The following is a 17407-nucleotide window of genomic DNA, read 5'->3' as shown; positions in this document are numbered from 1 at the left end:
TGTGCCAAGTTGGTGTCGTTAAGGACCTATCAACATGTCAGAAGCTTTTGACCAGAGGTATGTGCAAAAAAAGAAAAAAAGAAAAGCCCGAACAAGCTGGAGGGGATGTGCTGTGAGATTTTTGCACCAGCTGAGAAAAACAGTACGTCAACTCATCAATCATTTAAAACCAGAAATTGAAGTGAAATTTTTTTTTTTTTTATAAATCCACTTTCCTAAGTCCTTCAAACGAGCGACAGTTCTTCATCTCAACCAAAGATGGCGGGCCAAAGCGTTTCCCGTTGCACTTTTGAGGATGTCAGCGCTTTCTTGTCAGCGTGCGGTCGCTTGCGATACGAGGATATCTCAGCACCATCTCGCTTGTGTACACCCCACAAATATTTGCCAGATAACCTCCACTCGGAGCGCTCGGGCCGACTGGCGTGATGTCCGCGGAGAGGATTTCATCTAAAGCCTTTAAGATGACACCGCACCCCCTCGCCGCAAACGCACCGTCAACTGACTTGAGCACAGCAAGTTTAAGGGCGTTTCGCGCAAGTAATACCGCAAAGTTCTTTTATGGTCTGAGTCAGAAGTAGTTATGTCATGCTTTTCATTTTGCGTTTGCCAAGAAAATGTACGGTTTATTTTAGATGGCAAGTTCATGACAATAATTTGACAGATTTTGCTCAATTGTAAAAACGTATATTTGTAGATGACTTATAAACAAATTAGTCCATTTAACTAATTTAGCTCATTTCTCAGAATTAGTTGGAAAAAAAAGATTTTATTTGTATAAAATAATAGACATATACACAACTGGCGCATCAAAGAAAAGTGCTGATAATTTTATTTCATTATTTGCCAAAAATCAAACGGCCATTTTAGTCAAATAAAATGTATTTTCACAATTATGTGTTATATAATGTTTAAAAGTAAAACAAAAAAATATATATATCAAATATCAAATATTGAGTTGGTCATTTAACACAATATTTTAAGTTTTGCTTTGGTGAAAATTGTCTTTGCACAACCCAAAAATAAAATAATATAATAAAAAAATAATAAAAATAAATTAATTTAAAAAAAAGTTTAAAGAACCTTGCAATGAACCCCAATTCAAAGAGTGAAAACGACTCCAAAAAATGATTTGGATGAAAAAAAATTATTTTAGTGTGTTAACTCTTATTGTTGCCATATTTATCAAATAGTTAAATTTCAAATGTATCCAATTTAAATTAGTCTTTTAAGACCATCATATTAAAAAGAAAATACTTTTTTTTAAAAAAAATGAATATACAAGTTCAAGAGGGAAAAAAACAGTTAAACAAATGCAACAATTATTGCAGGACTCTTGGTGGGCCGGATTAAAGAACGAAGTGGGTCGCAAGACCCGACACCTTTTCTTTATTGAGTTCAACATAATGTTTCAAAATTCTGATTTATTAAATCAATCATTGCAGTAATCTGATCATAGTGCGCACTTGGAAAACACTTTGTTTTTAGATTTGGATTCAGTTCATACCATCAGAACACAAGCAATGCATGACTCCTACCTGGATGTCACTTGAACGGGTCATGGTCCGGCCTTCTTGATCCTCCGGAGGGTCCACGACAGCAGGACCACAATCTTCAAATCCTGTGCGCTTGTCATCCACGTCCACGCGCACATCAATCACTTGGCCATACAGGATGCGCGCTCACGAGGATGCGCGCACCAGGACGTCCTGGACGTGATCCGCATTAGTGGGATTTAAAGCGGGCAGGCCTGCGGGGGAGCAGGTGGGGAGGGGTCGGCGGTAGGGGGGGATACTCCACCCTCGTAGCTCTTGTGCACCTTCAGATTAACGGCCGCTAATCTAAGGATTAGAAGGCCGGGAGCTGTCGCCAAGTGTGCACTTGTTAGACCACACCACCTACAGGCCAAACGGTGTCATTGCAAGTCAGTTGTCTTTATTGTTGTGAGGTTCGCTTTTGTTAAGGAAAAGCAGAATTTGGAATACTGAATACCTTATTTTTCAAAACTGTAATTTATAGTCATCATTTGTGCATTTTTTTTGGTTTGATTTGCAAAAGAAAACGCAAAACGCACTTCACAAAAAGCATCATCTGAGCAAATAGTGATCTTCAAAAAGAGGCGTCTGTTTAATGCCACTCCCAGTTGAAGTACGTAAACTGTCAAAATAAATTAAACAAAGAAGTACGGTACTTCGTATTTCAAACAAACGCATAGCTTCATTTCAGGTAAATCCATTCATCTTAAAGCGAACAGAAACACTCACGCTAATACTCACACGCATAGTCTTTATCTCCTGCGAAGAATGACTGCATTTTATGAGAACCGTCTCCAAGTGCAATCCATTTTTTTCTGTATTATACTGCTTCAAGGGACCAGTTTGTAATAAATGTTGACTTTTACCCCCCCATGCGGAAGCAAGTATTTGCATTTTATCTGCAAAGAAAAAAAATTATTCGGTGGAAATTGATGCAATTTCATGTTTCGTATTTAGAGAAATAAAGCAAATCTCAAAAGGACACATTATGTCATTTCACTCTTTTTATAAGCAAAGAAAAAAAAATATCAAAAATCTGATCTTTGTGGGAAATAAATGTCACACCGTCCTAGTACATAATAAAGTGAAAATAAAAATGAACAATTTGATCCATTTATAGTCGCAAAACATCTTTAATGTAAATAAAAATAATGAAGTCTTCGTGAAATCAAGTCAGCAGTCCAGCATGCGCATTTGAACGTTCCTCATCTCACGTGGTTTTCTCCGCTTGGGCGTCCTGTGCCACGTACTGCTGCAGCAGCGCCGTCAAGTGGGCGGGATGTCGCTGCAGCAAGGTGCTGGTTTGCCACACCAGCACGCTCAGGCCGCTCACCAGCTCGCCCTGGACCACCGTGAGCGACGGCAGCTTGGCGTAGCTCGCCACACCTTGCGCGCTCAACAGCGTGTTGTCGATGCACGCTGCTGTAAAATCGACAGTTTCAGAGTGTTAGTAAACTGCATTCTAAAGCATGTGACTAAAAAAAAAAAAATAGAAGGTACCTAGTAGAATCATCTGCGGGCTGGCCCGCAGCGTGGACAGCATTTCCTTCACCTTGGGCTCTTTGCTGACAAACAGCACGGTGGGCCCGACGAACAAAGGAGCCATGCTGCTGTAGTTGCTCTCGTGGAGGAAGGAACGCATTATCTGCACACAAGCATGTGCTGACGTTACGTCAGGGTTTCAAACAAACTCGAGTTGAGTTCACACTTCCTGGTTGTTCTATTTGTTTACCTGGTTGGGGAAGAACTTGACCTTAATGCCGTGCTTGTGGAACCTGTTCTTGAGCATCAACATGTTATCAGAGGTGGAGCCATTGTTCTGCGCCACAGCAACCATCTTGCAATCTCGGAAGACCCCTTCCAGGTCTCGCTTCAGGAGCCTCGTAAAGGAACTCTCCAGAGCAAAAAAAAAAAAAAAAAAACTTTTGTTGACATGTCTTCTGGACACAACAATATTAGGGACATCTCAGGCTAGTAAATTTGTCCTTAAAATTAAAACAGATTTATTTTCCATCACTAATTTTTAATCAAATTTGCAAGATTTGCATTTGCTGTCTCAGGACATGTCTATCAAATGACTTTTGTTACCTGTTCCTGGACCACAGCTGGTTCATGTGGGTATGCGCCCGGGGGAGCAGCCGGCTTCGGGGGGATGTACTCTGTCACAGCAATCAGCTTCTGTTTTAAGAAGTGCATTGGTTTCCTGTGGCGGGTGACAGCTTTGGAGCCGTGTCGAATGCTCTGAGTCAAGGGGAGCCATCCTGGAAAGAAGACAGTCACATGGCGGCCTCATAGCTTCTTTTTCTTTGGCGTTTATTTGCCGTTTACAAAAAAAGTTTCATTGTGTGTGGACTAAGAGAAAATGTGTATAAATAAATGCATAGAGGAAAAATGCATATATTTCCCATGATGTATCGCAGCAATGGCATATGAGTGTGGCAGGAAGATAATTTAAATAAAAGTATAGCAACACAACAGAACACAACATGGGTGGACGTTTTTTACTAAATTGACTCATCGTCAAACATTATTTATTGTCTTTAACTTGTAAATATAAATATAGTCTTATTTACATTGATTTAGAATGTATTGGTTCATTGCGCTGTATAAATAAAGTTGTATTGTGTTGTATTATTTCACACAGAAGATATGCTGCGTTTTTATTAAGCGACAGCAACGACGTAATCAACGGGCGCACGTGTAGTATTCGAAAATTAATTTTTCATTTATCGACTAATAAACAATACACTATAGTCCACTATATTTAAACACATCTAGTGATACGGAAGTAATAAATTAGTGAATTAATACGAACACAGCCACATTTGGAGAATCTTATTTACACAGTAGTAGCACAATAGGCTAAATAAACGCTCATTGGATTGCAGCATCTTCGAAGTAACTCCGTTAAGATCAACACAAATATTGGAAAAACTGCCAACATGTATTTTATATGTAATAAAAGACAACGTTTCGCTGCATTACCTTTTTTAGGTAATAATTTTCCACACAAGGTCGCTGCCATATCTACTCGGAAATCGTATTCCGGAAGTGACGTAAAGCTATGTTCAGGAGCTTGGTGGCAAATCGATTATTATTTTGTAACTAACATATGAAACATATTAGGAGCGTACCACGACGAATAACTATTAAAACAAAGACAATACGTGTGTATAATATTTTTTATTCAGCTAAATACATTTAAAAATGTCCGCGGTTGTTCTATATTTTTCAGAAATCCACCGCGACAATATTCTCTGAACGCACCACCGCGCATAGTTCCGCCCTTTCTTTCGCGAATGTTATTACGTCTGATATTTTTCTGTCCACCCAACTCTTTTTGTAAACGAATGGTGCAGGTCTTTATTTTCGAGTGCATAATAAAAACAAATTTACGCATTAACGTTGGTTGCAAAACAGGCGTAATGTTACGTAAAACGAACTCGTTACGTCACATCGCCGACAAGCATGAGGCTCACGCTGTCATTGGGACAGATTGTTTCGATAATTGGTGCAAATCGCGCGTTACTTTTGCCTCCGACTGCGTGCAAACGAAGCGTCTTTCTACAATTTCTCCGCGGACAGTCGACGTGTGACAGCTCCAGCATGGATCTCAGTGACATGAGGAAGAAATATAAAGGAGACGAAGAGGTGGGCGTTGCAACTGGACTGGAAATCGCTCGTGTCGTGCGTCAGATGTGTTTGTTGTCCCCAAATGCTACTGAAAATGACAATCTTTCACCCTACGTTTCTGTTCTCTGGACTGATTCACCTATTGGCGTCAATCATTAGTTATCTGACTACCTCTAAAAAAAGAAAAACAACACGTTCTGCACCCTTACAAAATAGAGAACTTATTTGCACAATTACCACCTCACACATTTTTCAGTCAATGGTTTAGCAGTTAGAGAGAGAGAGAACCACTTTGACTCGGCCACGAAGGGTAAGCAGAGCTGCAGTGTCTGCACAGATTGGCTTTCAGTAACAGTCTAACCGAATTTAGCCGCTGCTGATGTGTACATCCATACAGCCATTGATTCACTTAACTTCCTAATGAGCTTGCAATCAAATCATGGCACACGCATGTTATTAAGACACCTGGAAACTCTTAAATGGTGGCAGAAATGCAGCTGCCTTGCAAATAGCTCTCGTCATGCACGCTCTGCCATGCTGAGTGAGGCGTTGAGCGTCGGCATTGGAACGAATGAGTGTCACTCACAGCATGTTTGTGTTCACGTTAGTGTTTCGAGGAGAACCAGCTGACGTCTCTGGACCCAATCAAGCAGTTTGGAAGCTGGTTTGACGAAGCCACTAAGTGTCCTGAGGTTGGCGAAGCCAACGCCATGTGCATCGCCACGGCAACCAAGTGAGCAACCACATGCATGTATGTTTACAACTAGGGATGTGTGAGCACCGTTAGCAACTAACCGGCGTTTCGGGTACTCGTCGATGACCTCGAGTAAGTCCTCGACAGTCGTTGCTGCGGCAGTTTGGCAGTAATCATGACCGCTGTTTACTTTACCTCATATTAAGGTGTGTCATCTGTGCACGTTGAAACAAGTCGCGAGCTGTTTTTGCTAATTGCGGGGCTGTGACATTTCCAAACAAAAGGGTTTGTCACCGCGTACAAAAGCGGCAAGATGGTTGCAAAGTACTTCAAACATAAGCGATCACAACAAAGGCCTTTTATGATGTCACCACGAGTTCAAAGGTTCAGAGGGCAGTTTGTGCTTGCACTGTTACATGAAGGTCACAATCCAACCACCTTTTCCGTTTTAGCGAGCATACTAACCTAAAAACATGTCTGCACAAATTGACGTGACGAACAAGAGTCATTTTTTTTGGGGGCATTGTAATTAATTGGTTATTTATTTGCGTCAGAGACGGACGCCCGTCGGCGCGCATGGTTCTGCTGAAAGGTTACAGCGACTACGGCTTCCGATTCTTCACCAACTACGAGAGCCGCAAGGGAACGGAGCTGGTGAGTAGCTGTGACCTCTGACCTTTTGTTTGCCCCCCCCCCGCCCCCAACATCACTGCAGTCACGCTGTCGTCCATCCGCAGGAGAGCAACCCTCACGCCTGTCTCGTCTTCTACTGGGAGCCGTTGAACAGACAGGTGAGACAACGTCCACGTCCGCTGCTCGATCTCGTTCCGTCTGGACAGGCTTCCGACTTTTTGTCCCGGTAGATCCGCATCGAGGGCGAGGTGGAGCGAATCCCCTACCAGAGCTCCTGCGATTACTTCCACTCGCGGCCAAAAAGCAGCCAGATCGGAGCGGTGGTGAGCAGGCAGAGCACGCCGGTTCCCAATCGAGACGTAAGAAGAAGCGCCGTCGTCTGATACACTCGAACTGCATCGCAACTGTCACTTGCCATTCGCATTTGACAACACTTAAAGAGGAAGAAGCAATTTTTAATAATCACAGTTTTCCCTCACGTGTGTACATGGAACAAAACTAATCGTTAACTAATTATAAAAAATTTTTAAAATAAATATATACATATATACATATATATATATATATATATATGTATATATTATACACACATAAGAAGTGGGAATTAGCTTAAAAAATAATTCTTAAAATCAAATTCACTTTTTAAGGTGCACACAAACCCCTTTGAAAAGTTCACTTCTTGATGACATCTTTTTAGTTCCTGCGGGAGAAAAATGCTGAGCTTGAGGAGAAGTATAAGGATACACAAGTGCCGATGCCAGACTACTGGTGAGTATTTTTGCAATAAAATCACCAAATTAAGAGATTTGAATGCTTCCTCCGGCAGAAATGACATCACACACCCACACCATTTTTTTGTGAAGCTCCCGTTCCACCCTCTTTATTGTTCTTTCGTCCACTAGGGGGGGCTACGTGGTGAAGCCCCATCTGATGGAGTTCTGGCAGGGCCAAACCAACAGGCTCCACGATCGCATCGTCTTCACCAAAGTGGCCGCCGACGCCGAGCTGGGCAAACATCAGCGGCGTGGCGACGGCTGCTGGGCTTACCAGCGCCTCTCGCCGTGATCGGCCCACGTCGGCACATCGGACCCAACTTGAAGAAATCTTCATCCTGGCTTCACTTCAGTGCTTTCCCCCCCACCATCTTAATTTCCTCTTTCGCGGGCAAAATGCCTTCCCTAATAATTTAAATAATCCAAGTACCACCTCAAAAAGTATGTTGCTCATTTAAATCGAACAAGTTTTTTCCCAGATAACACGCCAGTAAGTGAAAAAAAAAAGTGAAGCCACTGCAACATTATGCGCAGTTTGAACATAATTCTTTTGTGACCCACCACACAAAAAAAAAAGGGAAAAAAATGTGTGAAATATAATGTGAGTAAATGAATAATTTAATCTATAGATATACCTGAAACTGTGACCCGGAAACACCATCATTTTATTCCAAACTCATTTTCCAACAACAATAACGACCCAGGCTAAAATGATCTCATCCTCGACAAACAAAGCTCGTCTCCCGTTCGTACTTCCTTGACACCAATGACGAGTGTCAGCGGCAACGCCGATAGGTGTGTTTGTGGTTCATGACCGTACATATCATAATTTCGACGAACTGCAGCCGTCCTCCTGCCTTCAAAGTGCTGCTGATTGTGTCCTTTGTGTGAAATCCATATTTTTTAAATTTTCGTCAATAAATGAACGGTTTGCTAAACGTGTCTGCGAGCAGTTTGTGGCCAGCAGGGGGCGATAGCGCCATCTTTGAGCAGGGATAGACCATCTTTGGTGGGCTTACATATTATATAAGACAAGCGAAAAAGGTTCATTAGGATTTCCACGTGCGCCGTTCATCAATCCCGCAATTATGCCAGCTTTGATTGGGCCACATTTTCACATTCGCAAAGTGCCTTTGAAATGAGATCATCAACAATCTGTCAGTATTTGGTGGCGTGCTACGAGATATTTCAAATCTAGGATACGTGCTTTAGAAAACAGTCTGAGAGGATGACGTGCACAAAGTGTCAAGTGATTGCTTAGATTTACTCGTTTAATTTCATGCTTGATGAGTGGCCGGGCACTCCGGAGACTCCAACGTTTGTCTGCATACCTTAAAGGGGAAGTCAACCAAAACATTTCTTGGCAATGCAGCCTCACTGAATTGAAACGCGGCATTCTGGCATTTGTGGAATATTTAAGCGGTAAATTCGTCACGTTTTTAGCTATCTGAGGGGGCGGCCATTTTGTCAATTTCATCGCCTGACAATGACGTCACAATTACTCAGGGGTCAGATAACGACCAATCATGGCTCAGGTTGCGAAAACAAGTGAGCCGTGATTGGTCGTTACCTGAGCTGTGATGTCCTTTTCAGACAACAGGAAGTGACAAAATGGCCGCCTCCTTAGATGGCTAAAAACGGGTCGTTTTTACCCACACAGGCGATAATAATCAGAATGTCAAGGCACATGGAACATTTTTGAGGCTTGACTTTTCCTTGAATTTATTTACTGCCATTGACGGCTAAATACGTCGAAGATCCATTTTTTTTTTTTTTTACTTTGCTGGTAGTGAATGAGTTAAAAAAATGATTTCGAAAGCTAATACCAGTAAACGAATCACAAAGAACTCCTAAAAGTGAAAGCTTATTTTGTCTAACGGCAACATTTTAATTTATTTTACATTAAAAATGTGTTGTGCGTGTCCTATTGATTCTGTGACATCATCGTCATGTGGGACATAACAAACAGCATCCTCGAGGAGTTCTGCTCTTTTCTAATTCTGGACCACTAAAACAATGTCACGTATTTACTTATTGTGACAAATTGCATGCGATTTAAAAAGAATCTGCTGCCGCTGAGTGACTTGTTGCTAGGTTACTGTTGCATTCTTTCCACTACACTTGATTTTCTTGGCGTTCACAGCGGGGCAGCGTGCTCATTTCTCTCGTCATGGCTTGTGATATTGCTGCCTTCATTTTCCTCGTGCCATTTACTTTTGTCGTTAGCACTCTGAAATCACTCCGCCAATATCTCTCCTATTGGCTGCGCCGTCTGTGCTGACAGCGAGGCTGCTCCCGATTTGTACAGTTTTACATTTCGGTGGTCGCGTTGGGCCGAACTGTAGAATTCGTGGAGGAGCCGGAGTCGGGTTTGACTGGTTCCGTTTCAGTGTGAGCTTCTCCTTGCGAGTGTTATCATTTTATATCGGTGTGTTTGACTGTTTGTGCCTTCCCCAAAGAAATCAGCTGAATTGAGTCTGTGACTCTCATTATTAACACATTTCGGTGTTAATTCAAACTGGATGCAGGTCAAGCACAACCCCGTCCAGAGTGAAAAATGCAATCTAGCAGGGGAGAAAATAAATGAACAAACATCCTCGGAGAGGTTGTGCTCACTGCTCTCGTCTGTGTCATTACTCCCAGCGTGTCTGGCAATCAAATCGATGGCTAACACAAAGCAGGGAGAAAAAAAAAAGTCGACCAATCTATTGGTATCATAAAAGCGCTCATCTTAGGTGGCTTAGACTTTGAGAAATGGATTCAGCACAGCAGAAAAAAAGACAGCGATGTGCTGCTTATCCGTTAAGAAATAGAAACAAATTTGATTTAGAACCGCTATAACTCAATTAAAGAACTTTGAAATCTTACCCCACCTCAAAATAAAATAAAAATAAACAGCCAATGACTTTCAAATTCCGCCATTGTAAGTGCCTCTGATTAACCTCATTAAGGTTCGGCTGTTCTATAGTCAGCTTTTTTGACATTCACACAGCACAAGCTATGATCCCCTCCGCAACATTAGAGGGATCGACAATAATTTTTTAAAGGTACCAGTCGGTACCAGTCGGTATCTATCTATCTGATATCACCCCCCCCCCCTTTTCCCGCGAAAAAAAAAAATCCCCACGTCCCAATTCACCTATATACAAACACAATCGTTGCATGATTTATATATGCAGCATATATTATTATTATTATACGTGCATTATTATTTTGCAGCTGATCGCCGCTTTTTTTTTTTTTTTTTTTGATGTGACGTAATAGCACGTCGCCGGTGGAGGTGAAGCGGCTGCGGGACACTCGGGAGCAAGCGCCAAGGAAAGGAGGCTTAATTGCCTCGTTGCCTCTTCGCACAGTGGCGTGTGCGACTGCAGACACTATATTTTTTTTAATTTAATTTTATTTATTTTTTGGGGGGGAGAAAAGAATGTAAAGAGCGAGCTCCGCGTGCAGGTTCGAGAAGGAAAGTTTCCGTGCTGCTGCAGTTGCATGTAAGTCTGATCTTTTTTTTTTGTTTGTTGTTGTTGTTTTTTTTTTTTTTGTAAACCTTGTCTTCTTTTTCTCAGCGTTCAACTTGACCCCCCAGAAAATCGTACTGGCTGATGAAGACAGGTTCTTTTGTTGTTGATTTGCTGTGATTACCTTTGAGGTGGATTCCTTGTGAGAACAGAGACGCTCTTTTACGGTTTGAATGCGGCTTCAATTTGCATGTTGAATGAATGAATCAATTGCGTCTCAAGCCCAGATTGGAAAAAAAAAACATGCAGTACATTCTAGTTGCCTTATGAATATGATTACATGCCACAAAAGTGATGGAATAATGATAGCCTAAAACCGGGGATGTTTCTAGAAACAGCACGAGATGATGTTAGAAATCCTTTTTCGAGGAACGTGGACAGCCTTCGGTTTGGCTGATTGAGTTTCTGATCATGGTCTTTTTTTGAAAAAAAAAAAAAAAAAGTGTTTGTCACTAAATTTGTATTCACAGCATTGTCTTAAAAGTAAACACAAATCAGTGAAAATGTGCCGAGGGTTGAACATTTTTTTTTCTTTCATTTGCTTCCAAACAAATTAGTATAAAAGACACACAAAGGCATGCCTCAATGTTTTATGGGAGTACTTTCAAATTCGAGAGGTTCAAAGAATAGTTTATTGACTTGTATATGATTAACTGGCTGTTAATTGTTTTGGCGTGCCATCTTCTCTCTGAAGCCATTTGTCAAAATATCCACGCAAGGTGGCAATTAACGTCTTTTTTTTTGGGGGGAGTATTTTGTAAGCAAAATTGATTTGAAAAATATGACCGCAATCATTTTGCAGGATGACACTGAAAATCAAAGAAAAGAATATCACCTCTTAAAATTATTTGGAGTTGAAAGACTTCACATCTGGCGGTGTAGAGGCGTGTCTCTCTCTCTCTGTCAAGTGATTCCATTTTTTTAACTAGTCAATCACAAAAAAATGTAATGATTAATTGTGATTAATCACATTTTTCAGCTACTATAAATGATCACTTTCTCCTTCAGTGTTACAGTGACAAAGAACACGCTCGTCGCGATGGCTACCATTGGAGACGTCGTGGCCGTGATTTGTTTGCTGCTTGTCAAACTGCCCATGGTTAGTTTTTTTTTTTTTTTTTTTTTTTACCAACTTTTGTGTGGAATGTCTTATAAGCTTGAAGGACGACTTTTGTTTGAAAACATAAGGCGTGGTACTCCCGAGTGGCAGAAAGTGAGCAACGACCGATTCAATTAATTAAAAAAAATAATAATAATAAAAATCAACTTAATTTCTGGTCTGGTCTCCTAATCCCGATTATTTATTTTTTTTGTGGATTTTTGGAGAGCTAATAAACAGCAGATTTGATTGGCCGCTCAATTCATCGGTTGCGCCCTCATCTATGTCGATACATCAAACTGGAATAATAACTTGTCCGAATCAAATAGTAGACCTCAAACAATTAAGTTGTCCATATCCATAATTCGCATCTTCTTTTTTTTGGACGAGGCATAACTGAAATAGCCAAATGGTCAGAGCCGCTTCCCAATGCACAGCATCAATTCAATTGACTGGCAAGTACATGCGCCGTGATGATGAAGAGGTTTATGTCCCTCGCAGAAGGTCGTGATGATCATGTGAATGCATGAAATGCTGGAATCAAGATGCTGTGAGTGTCTTGGGAATCTAATTGCAGATTGACATGGCCAGCGGGAAAGTGTTGGAGGAAACGTTTCACAAGTGGGTGCAGTATAAGGACGACTGCATGGAGATGATTGAAAAAGAGCCGCTGCCTCAAGGTAGGAAGACGTTTGACGTCTCTTGCAATAGGAGACGATTGAGAAAGAGAGAGAGGCAAATGTCACCTGCCGTAATTTACGCGGAAAATTATGAGATTGGACCGCGGATGAACTTTGGTGCCTTTTCCAGGTGGCTTGTTTTGCAACCGAACGTTTGATAGATACGCCTGCTGGCCTGATACTCCCGCCGGATCTCTCGTCAACATCTCCTGTCCTTTCTACCTGCCCTGGTATGATCAAGGTATAGCAGTCTGAAATATTTCTTTGTGCGAAGGATGGGCAATGAATCGGATCGTGTCTTTGGATTCATTTTTGGAGAAACAGTGCACTGTGGGTAAATATCTGAGAAGTACGAAATTGTAAAAAAAAAATGCCCCCTCAATCCCCCCCTTTGCACGCCACTGCACAACCTGCAGTGACACATAATAAATCATCCAATCTGCAATAACCACCCAAAAGCAAAGTCATCCATTTTCTTTTTTTCTTCTCATCCAGTGTCACACGGCACGGTGCTTCGGCGCTGCGGCACCGACGGCCTTTGGGAGCGTGACGACGACGGCCACGTGTGGAGGGATAAGTCCCAGTGTGAGGAGGAAAAAGAGGTCACATCTCAGGAGGTAAATGACCTTTGACACCCCAGCCTCAAGAAGCTGCACCACCGACCCATTTTGTGCTGGATGTTGTGAGGCTTGTTGATTCCAAGACAAAAAAAAAAAAAATCACTCGAGTCTCGAAAGGCCCCTCGTATCTCAAAAGTGCATTACATAAAATAAAAACGTGCCACTTTTATAAGATGGATTCTCCACCGCTGTGACAAATGTTGTCATATTTTGTGTTCCGCGAATTCTTTGAGCGCCCGGTGAAATACGATTCAAAGGTGTCCTGCAGATATGTGCCACATAATGCCATTTACACGACATTGCCGTCGCACAAAAAGTCAAGTGTTGGTCCGATGAAGTCTAACGGTGAGAAATGGGCTGTAATTTGAGCGCCATGCCGCAGTTATAATCATGTTTCGCCGCTGCTGTGATAAACATTCGATTTATCTTTTACTGCTCTGTGCAAGTGTGTTCAGAATCGAGATCAATTTTCATGCGCTTTCCTGCACATGTTTTATTTAGCCTGGATTGCAATCGCACAAAAACACCTACGACCAATATAAGGATAAAAACGGATTTATTGTCGTTTCAATTGTCCAACGAGTGAGGACAGACACCGGCACAGGGACCTTCTGTTGGACATCAAATATATTGAATCAATGTCAAGGGAGTTGAGGATAAAATATGGAAAATCAGAATGTGATTGTATAAAATGATGTCAGAGTGCCTGCCGCTCTTGTCATGTGAGAGCTGGAGTTTGAGCGATGGCAGGTGGCACCAGAATGACGGAACCATTTAAGGCGATCGTTTAGCTAAAGCCGCTAACATGTCATCATTTGGAAAAAATAAAAAATAATAAAATCTTACCTGGGCCTCTCCTGCCTTGGGGAAGCAAATTGTCAATCAGTTGAAATTGACACACTGGCGGCGCTGCAAATGGAGGGAAAATTTCCAGTAAGTTTGCGTTATACTGCCGTGGGAAGGTAAAATGGGGATTTAAAAAAAATTTTTTTTTTTTGCCAAGGTGTGGTCATTAAGCGTAAATTTTTAATTAAATTTTTTATTTTAATTTCCATCACACAACCTTGACTTCCTTTTTATTCCCCCGTAAATCCCATGGAACATTTCCAACTTTGTAGCAGAATAAATAAAAGGCTGACATCTTATTGTTTGTGGCCAGAGTGCAATAAGTGTCTTCAAATTAGTTTTCTTCATTTTCCAGTAATCCGTTCTCCGTCACGGGGATCATGTTCAATCTGCAATATTGAAATACCTTTTTTTTCTTGTTGACACATTTAAACCCATAAAAGAAATTGAAAGAGAGCAAGAGAAACAAATCCCAATGGATCCAACATATCAAACTTTATTGGCAAAGATGCGCAGATCATTATAAAATGTGAAACTCGAGCCGTCGCTTTCTGTAGGCGTAAAAAGCGGGATTCGAGCGGATGACGATCAAAAATGGTCGACAAATTGTGATGAAATACTTCCTGTTTTTTTTTTTTTTGTTCGTCTTTTGTCAAATTTAGATAATACTGTTTGGCCATCTAGCTGTCGCCAGTGGAATTACACCCAAAGTTCGACTAAAATACAATTTTTAACTGTGCAAAAAAAACCCCAAAATCATCAAAAATGCAAGACTGCAAAAATAAAACGTGCAATGGAATCGTCTTACTCATTTGCATCGCCGCTAACCACAATTTGTGCGCATGTCTTTCAGATGTGGCTCAAAAAAATGATGGTGAGCTTCAGGACCTTGTACACGGTGGGCTATTCCCTGTCCCTCCTCACTCTCGTTACGGCTCTCGTCATTCTCCTGAGCTTCAGGTAAATCACCGAACATGTGACTGAAAAAAGTTCTTTTAATGCTTCAAAACATGGACCTCGTTGGTTTTATTGTGATCCGGTCAGCAATTACTGTCAAAAAATGGAGCAAAATGGACGTGAATAATTTCTTTAGAGAGTATGATGGATAATTTTTTTTGGTTTGTTAGGAAGCTGCATTGCACGCGCAATTACATCCATGCCAACCTCTTCCTGTCGTTCATCCTGCGAGCCGTCTCCGTCATCGTCAAGGACACCATGCTGGAACGCCACTGGGGGCGCGAGATCATGAAACTGGCGGACGTCAGCGAGATGCTCAGCCATCGGGTGGGATTTTTTTTAATTTTTTTTTTATTTAATCCGGAAATCGGTGGTGTAAATAAAAACTCACTTTCCCTTTCCAGCGCAACTCTGCCTGAGAATTTAATGATCCACTTGTAAATGTCAGACAGGCGATAAATAGATTTGGAGCCGGAGTTGCTATTTCGATCGTTGTTGTTCTTGGCAGACAATCCTTGCGTAAATTGGAAAATGAACATTTGGACCGGCTGTTGTGTGATCCGTGTGTTTTGCGCGTCCTCAGGCTGCGATTGGCTGCAGGATAGCGCAGGTTCTCATGCAGTACTGCGTGCTCGCCAACCACTACTGGTTCTTTGGAGAGGCCATTTATTTGTACTCGGTGCTGATTGCGTCGGTGCTCATCGACAGCAACAAATACTTGCCGTACATCTGTCTCGGCTGGGGTAAGCTTTTTGGACACTGATTACTTGGACTACTTCTCAATGATTTTCTGTTCCGCCCCCCTAGCAAGAAGAAAACAATCCACGCCGCCCCACCGTCACCCACGCTCCGCCGCAGCTATAAATAATAGCATTTTTGTTGCAAAATAAAAAGTTAATACGCGCAGCACAATAGGCAAGGAGAGCGCTACTGCCAACTAGTGGACCAGAAGTGCAATTACACTTTATTGTCGTGCGGCGGAAAAATAATCAGGCTACACTTGATTGTGCATCAAGGAAAAAGCGAAACAACATAATTTTTTTGTAGAATTACAAAAGAAGGCAACTGTCGACTTTTTTATTCAGTTTTATCAGCATGTTCTTTGTCTTAGGGACACCACTTGTCTTTGTGATTCCCTGGGTAGTGATGAAGATTTTGAAAGAAAACAAAGAGTAAGTGTGTCAAGTATGCCGCTTTTAACGGGACCGGATGGGAATAATGTTTTTTTTTTTTTTTTCGTCCCAGATGTTGGGCTGTCAATGAGAACATGAACTACTGGTGGATCATTCGTTCGCCGATTCTTTTTGCTTCGCTCGTAAGTATGAGATTCGGAACTCCGCCCCACGTGTGGCGTAAAACTCTCAAAAGTGGTGTTTTTGCTCACCAACTACAGATCAACTTTCTGATATTCCTGAAGATTCTGAAGGTCATTCTCTCCAAACTGCGAGCCAACAGCCAGAGCGACTATTCCAGTTACAAACGACGGCAAGTCATCGCGCATCAAATTGGCTCCGAATGAAGAAGACAAAAGAAGAAAATAAATATAAATGCCGAGTTTGAATTCTGAGCCGTGCTGCTGTTGGTTTTGTCCGTCCAGGCTGGCCAAGGCGACGCTGACGTTGATTCCTCTGTTTGGAATTCACGAGGTCATCTTCTTCTTTGTAACAGATGAGCAAACCACAGGGGTTCTGCGTTACTTTAAAGTTTTCTTCTCACTTTTTCTAAATTCCTTTCAGGTAGGCTGCTTGATCCCTAATACCGGTAGTGATTGCTAGATCACGCAATATTTTTTTATAATTCCATAATTGAATTTTGCAGGGCTTTCTGGTGGCGGTTCTTTACTGCTATGCAAACAAAGAGGTTGGTTTTTTTTCCATCACTGATAATTTTTTTATTATTTAACCAATGTAGAGAATCAAGTATAGCAGTCGCAAAAAAAAATTATACACTTTGACTTTTGTGTACAGGTGAGAACAGAGTTGAAGAGGAAACTCCACAGCTGGACGACAGAAATTCGGCTTGTGTGCTGTGGACAGTGACTAGCCGGTGTTGTCACCCACGTGAACACTTTTTCTATTGCCACGGTGCCAGAGCATAACAAGTCGTCAGACAGCACAGGGAGGGCGATGGCAGACGCTTCGGCCAGCCACGACAGTTCTCTGCTTTTTCAACGTCCAATTCAGGAAGCTGACTCGTGTCACGCGGTCTCACTGCTTAAATTTCCCGCAGCGATAAGGGGCAACGCCGCCCTGCAGCGTGCAGATGGCGACGACAGTGAGTTGGCATCCTCATCTGCAGCCATGCAGGTGTCGTTCCAAATTCATCTTCATGACCCTGTGGAGTTACTTCCACATGTTGCTGATATCGAGTCAGACTGAAAGCTGGATTTATGCTTCATTTGATATTACAATGTGATTTATTT

At 41.8% G+C, this 17407-nt stretch overlaps 3 protein-coding genes across 3 annotated transcripts; 2 read left to right on the top strand and 1 right to left on the bottom strand.

Annotated features, from left to right (window-relative positions):
- Positions 1-2645: 2645 nt before the first annotated feature.
- mrpl10 (mitochondrial ribosomal protein L10) lies at positions 2646-4589 on the bottom strand. Its single transcript, XM_088284020.1, has 5 exons — positions 4518-4589; positions 3621-3793; positions 3265-3426; positions 3033-3177; positions 2646-2954 (listed from the first exon to the last, which is right to left on the bottom strand). Exons 1-5 carry the CDS (start codon positions 4555-4557, stop codon positions 2743-2745), a joined length of 732 nt encoding a protein of 243 aa, XP_088140146.1. The 5' UTR covers positions 4558-4589; the 3' UTR covers positions 2646-2742.
- A 253-nt stretch (positions 4590-4842) lies between these two features.
- On the top strand, positions 4843-7830 carry pnpo (pyridoxamine 5'-phosphate oxidase). The gene is made up of 7 exons (XM_088284526.1): positions 4843-5183; positions 5774-5898; positions 6414-6513; positions 6597-6650; positions 6723-6851; positions 7190-7260; positions 7395-7830. Exons 1-7 carry the CDS (start codon positions 5001-5003, stop codon positions 7555-7557), a joined length of 825 nt encoding a protein of 274 aa, XP_088140652.1. The 5' UTR covers positions 4843-5000; the 3' UTR covers positions 7558-7830.
- Positions 7831-10710: 2880 nt separating this feature from the next.
- LOC148317745 (glucagon receptor-like) lies at positions 10711-17297 on the top strand. Its single transcript, XM_088284579.1, has 15 exons — positions 10711-10756; positions 10832-10877; positions 11792-11882; positions 12460-12562; positions 12693-12803; positions 13058-13179; positions 14882-14988; positions 15156-15312; positions 15569-15728; positions 16097-16157; positions 16231-16300; positions 16379-16470; positions 16583-16721; positions 16804-16845; positions 16953-17297. The coding sequence occupies exons 3-15, from the start codon at positions 11823-11825 to the stop codon at positions 17022-17024; spliced, it is 1296 nt and encodes a 431-aa protein (XP_088140705.1). The 5' UTR covers positions 10711-10756; positions 10832-10877; positions 11792-11822; the 3' UTR covers positions 17025-17297.
- Positions 17298-17407: the final 110 nt, after the last annotated feature.

Source organism: Idiotropiscis lumnitzeri, chromosome 20 (genome assembly GCF_059441095.1).
Source record: "Idiotropiscis lumnitzeri isolate Australia: NSW breed Sydney's pygmy pipehorse chromosome 20, RoL_Ilum_1.0, whole genome shotgun sequence".
Lineage (NCBI taxonomy): Eukaryota > Metazoa > Chordata > Actinopteri > Syngnathiformes > Syngnathidae > Idiotropiscis > Idiotropiscis lumnitzeri.
The sequence above is the reverse complement of the archived record's forward strand: the minus strand, read 5'-3'. Positions and strand labels throughout refer to the sequence as shown.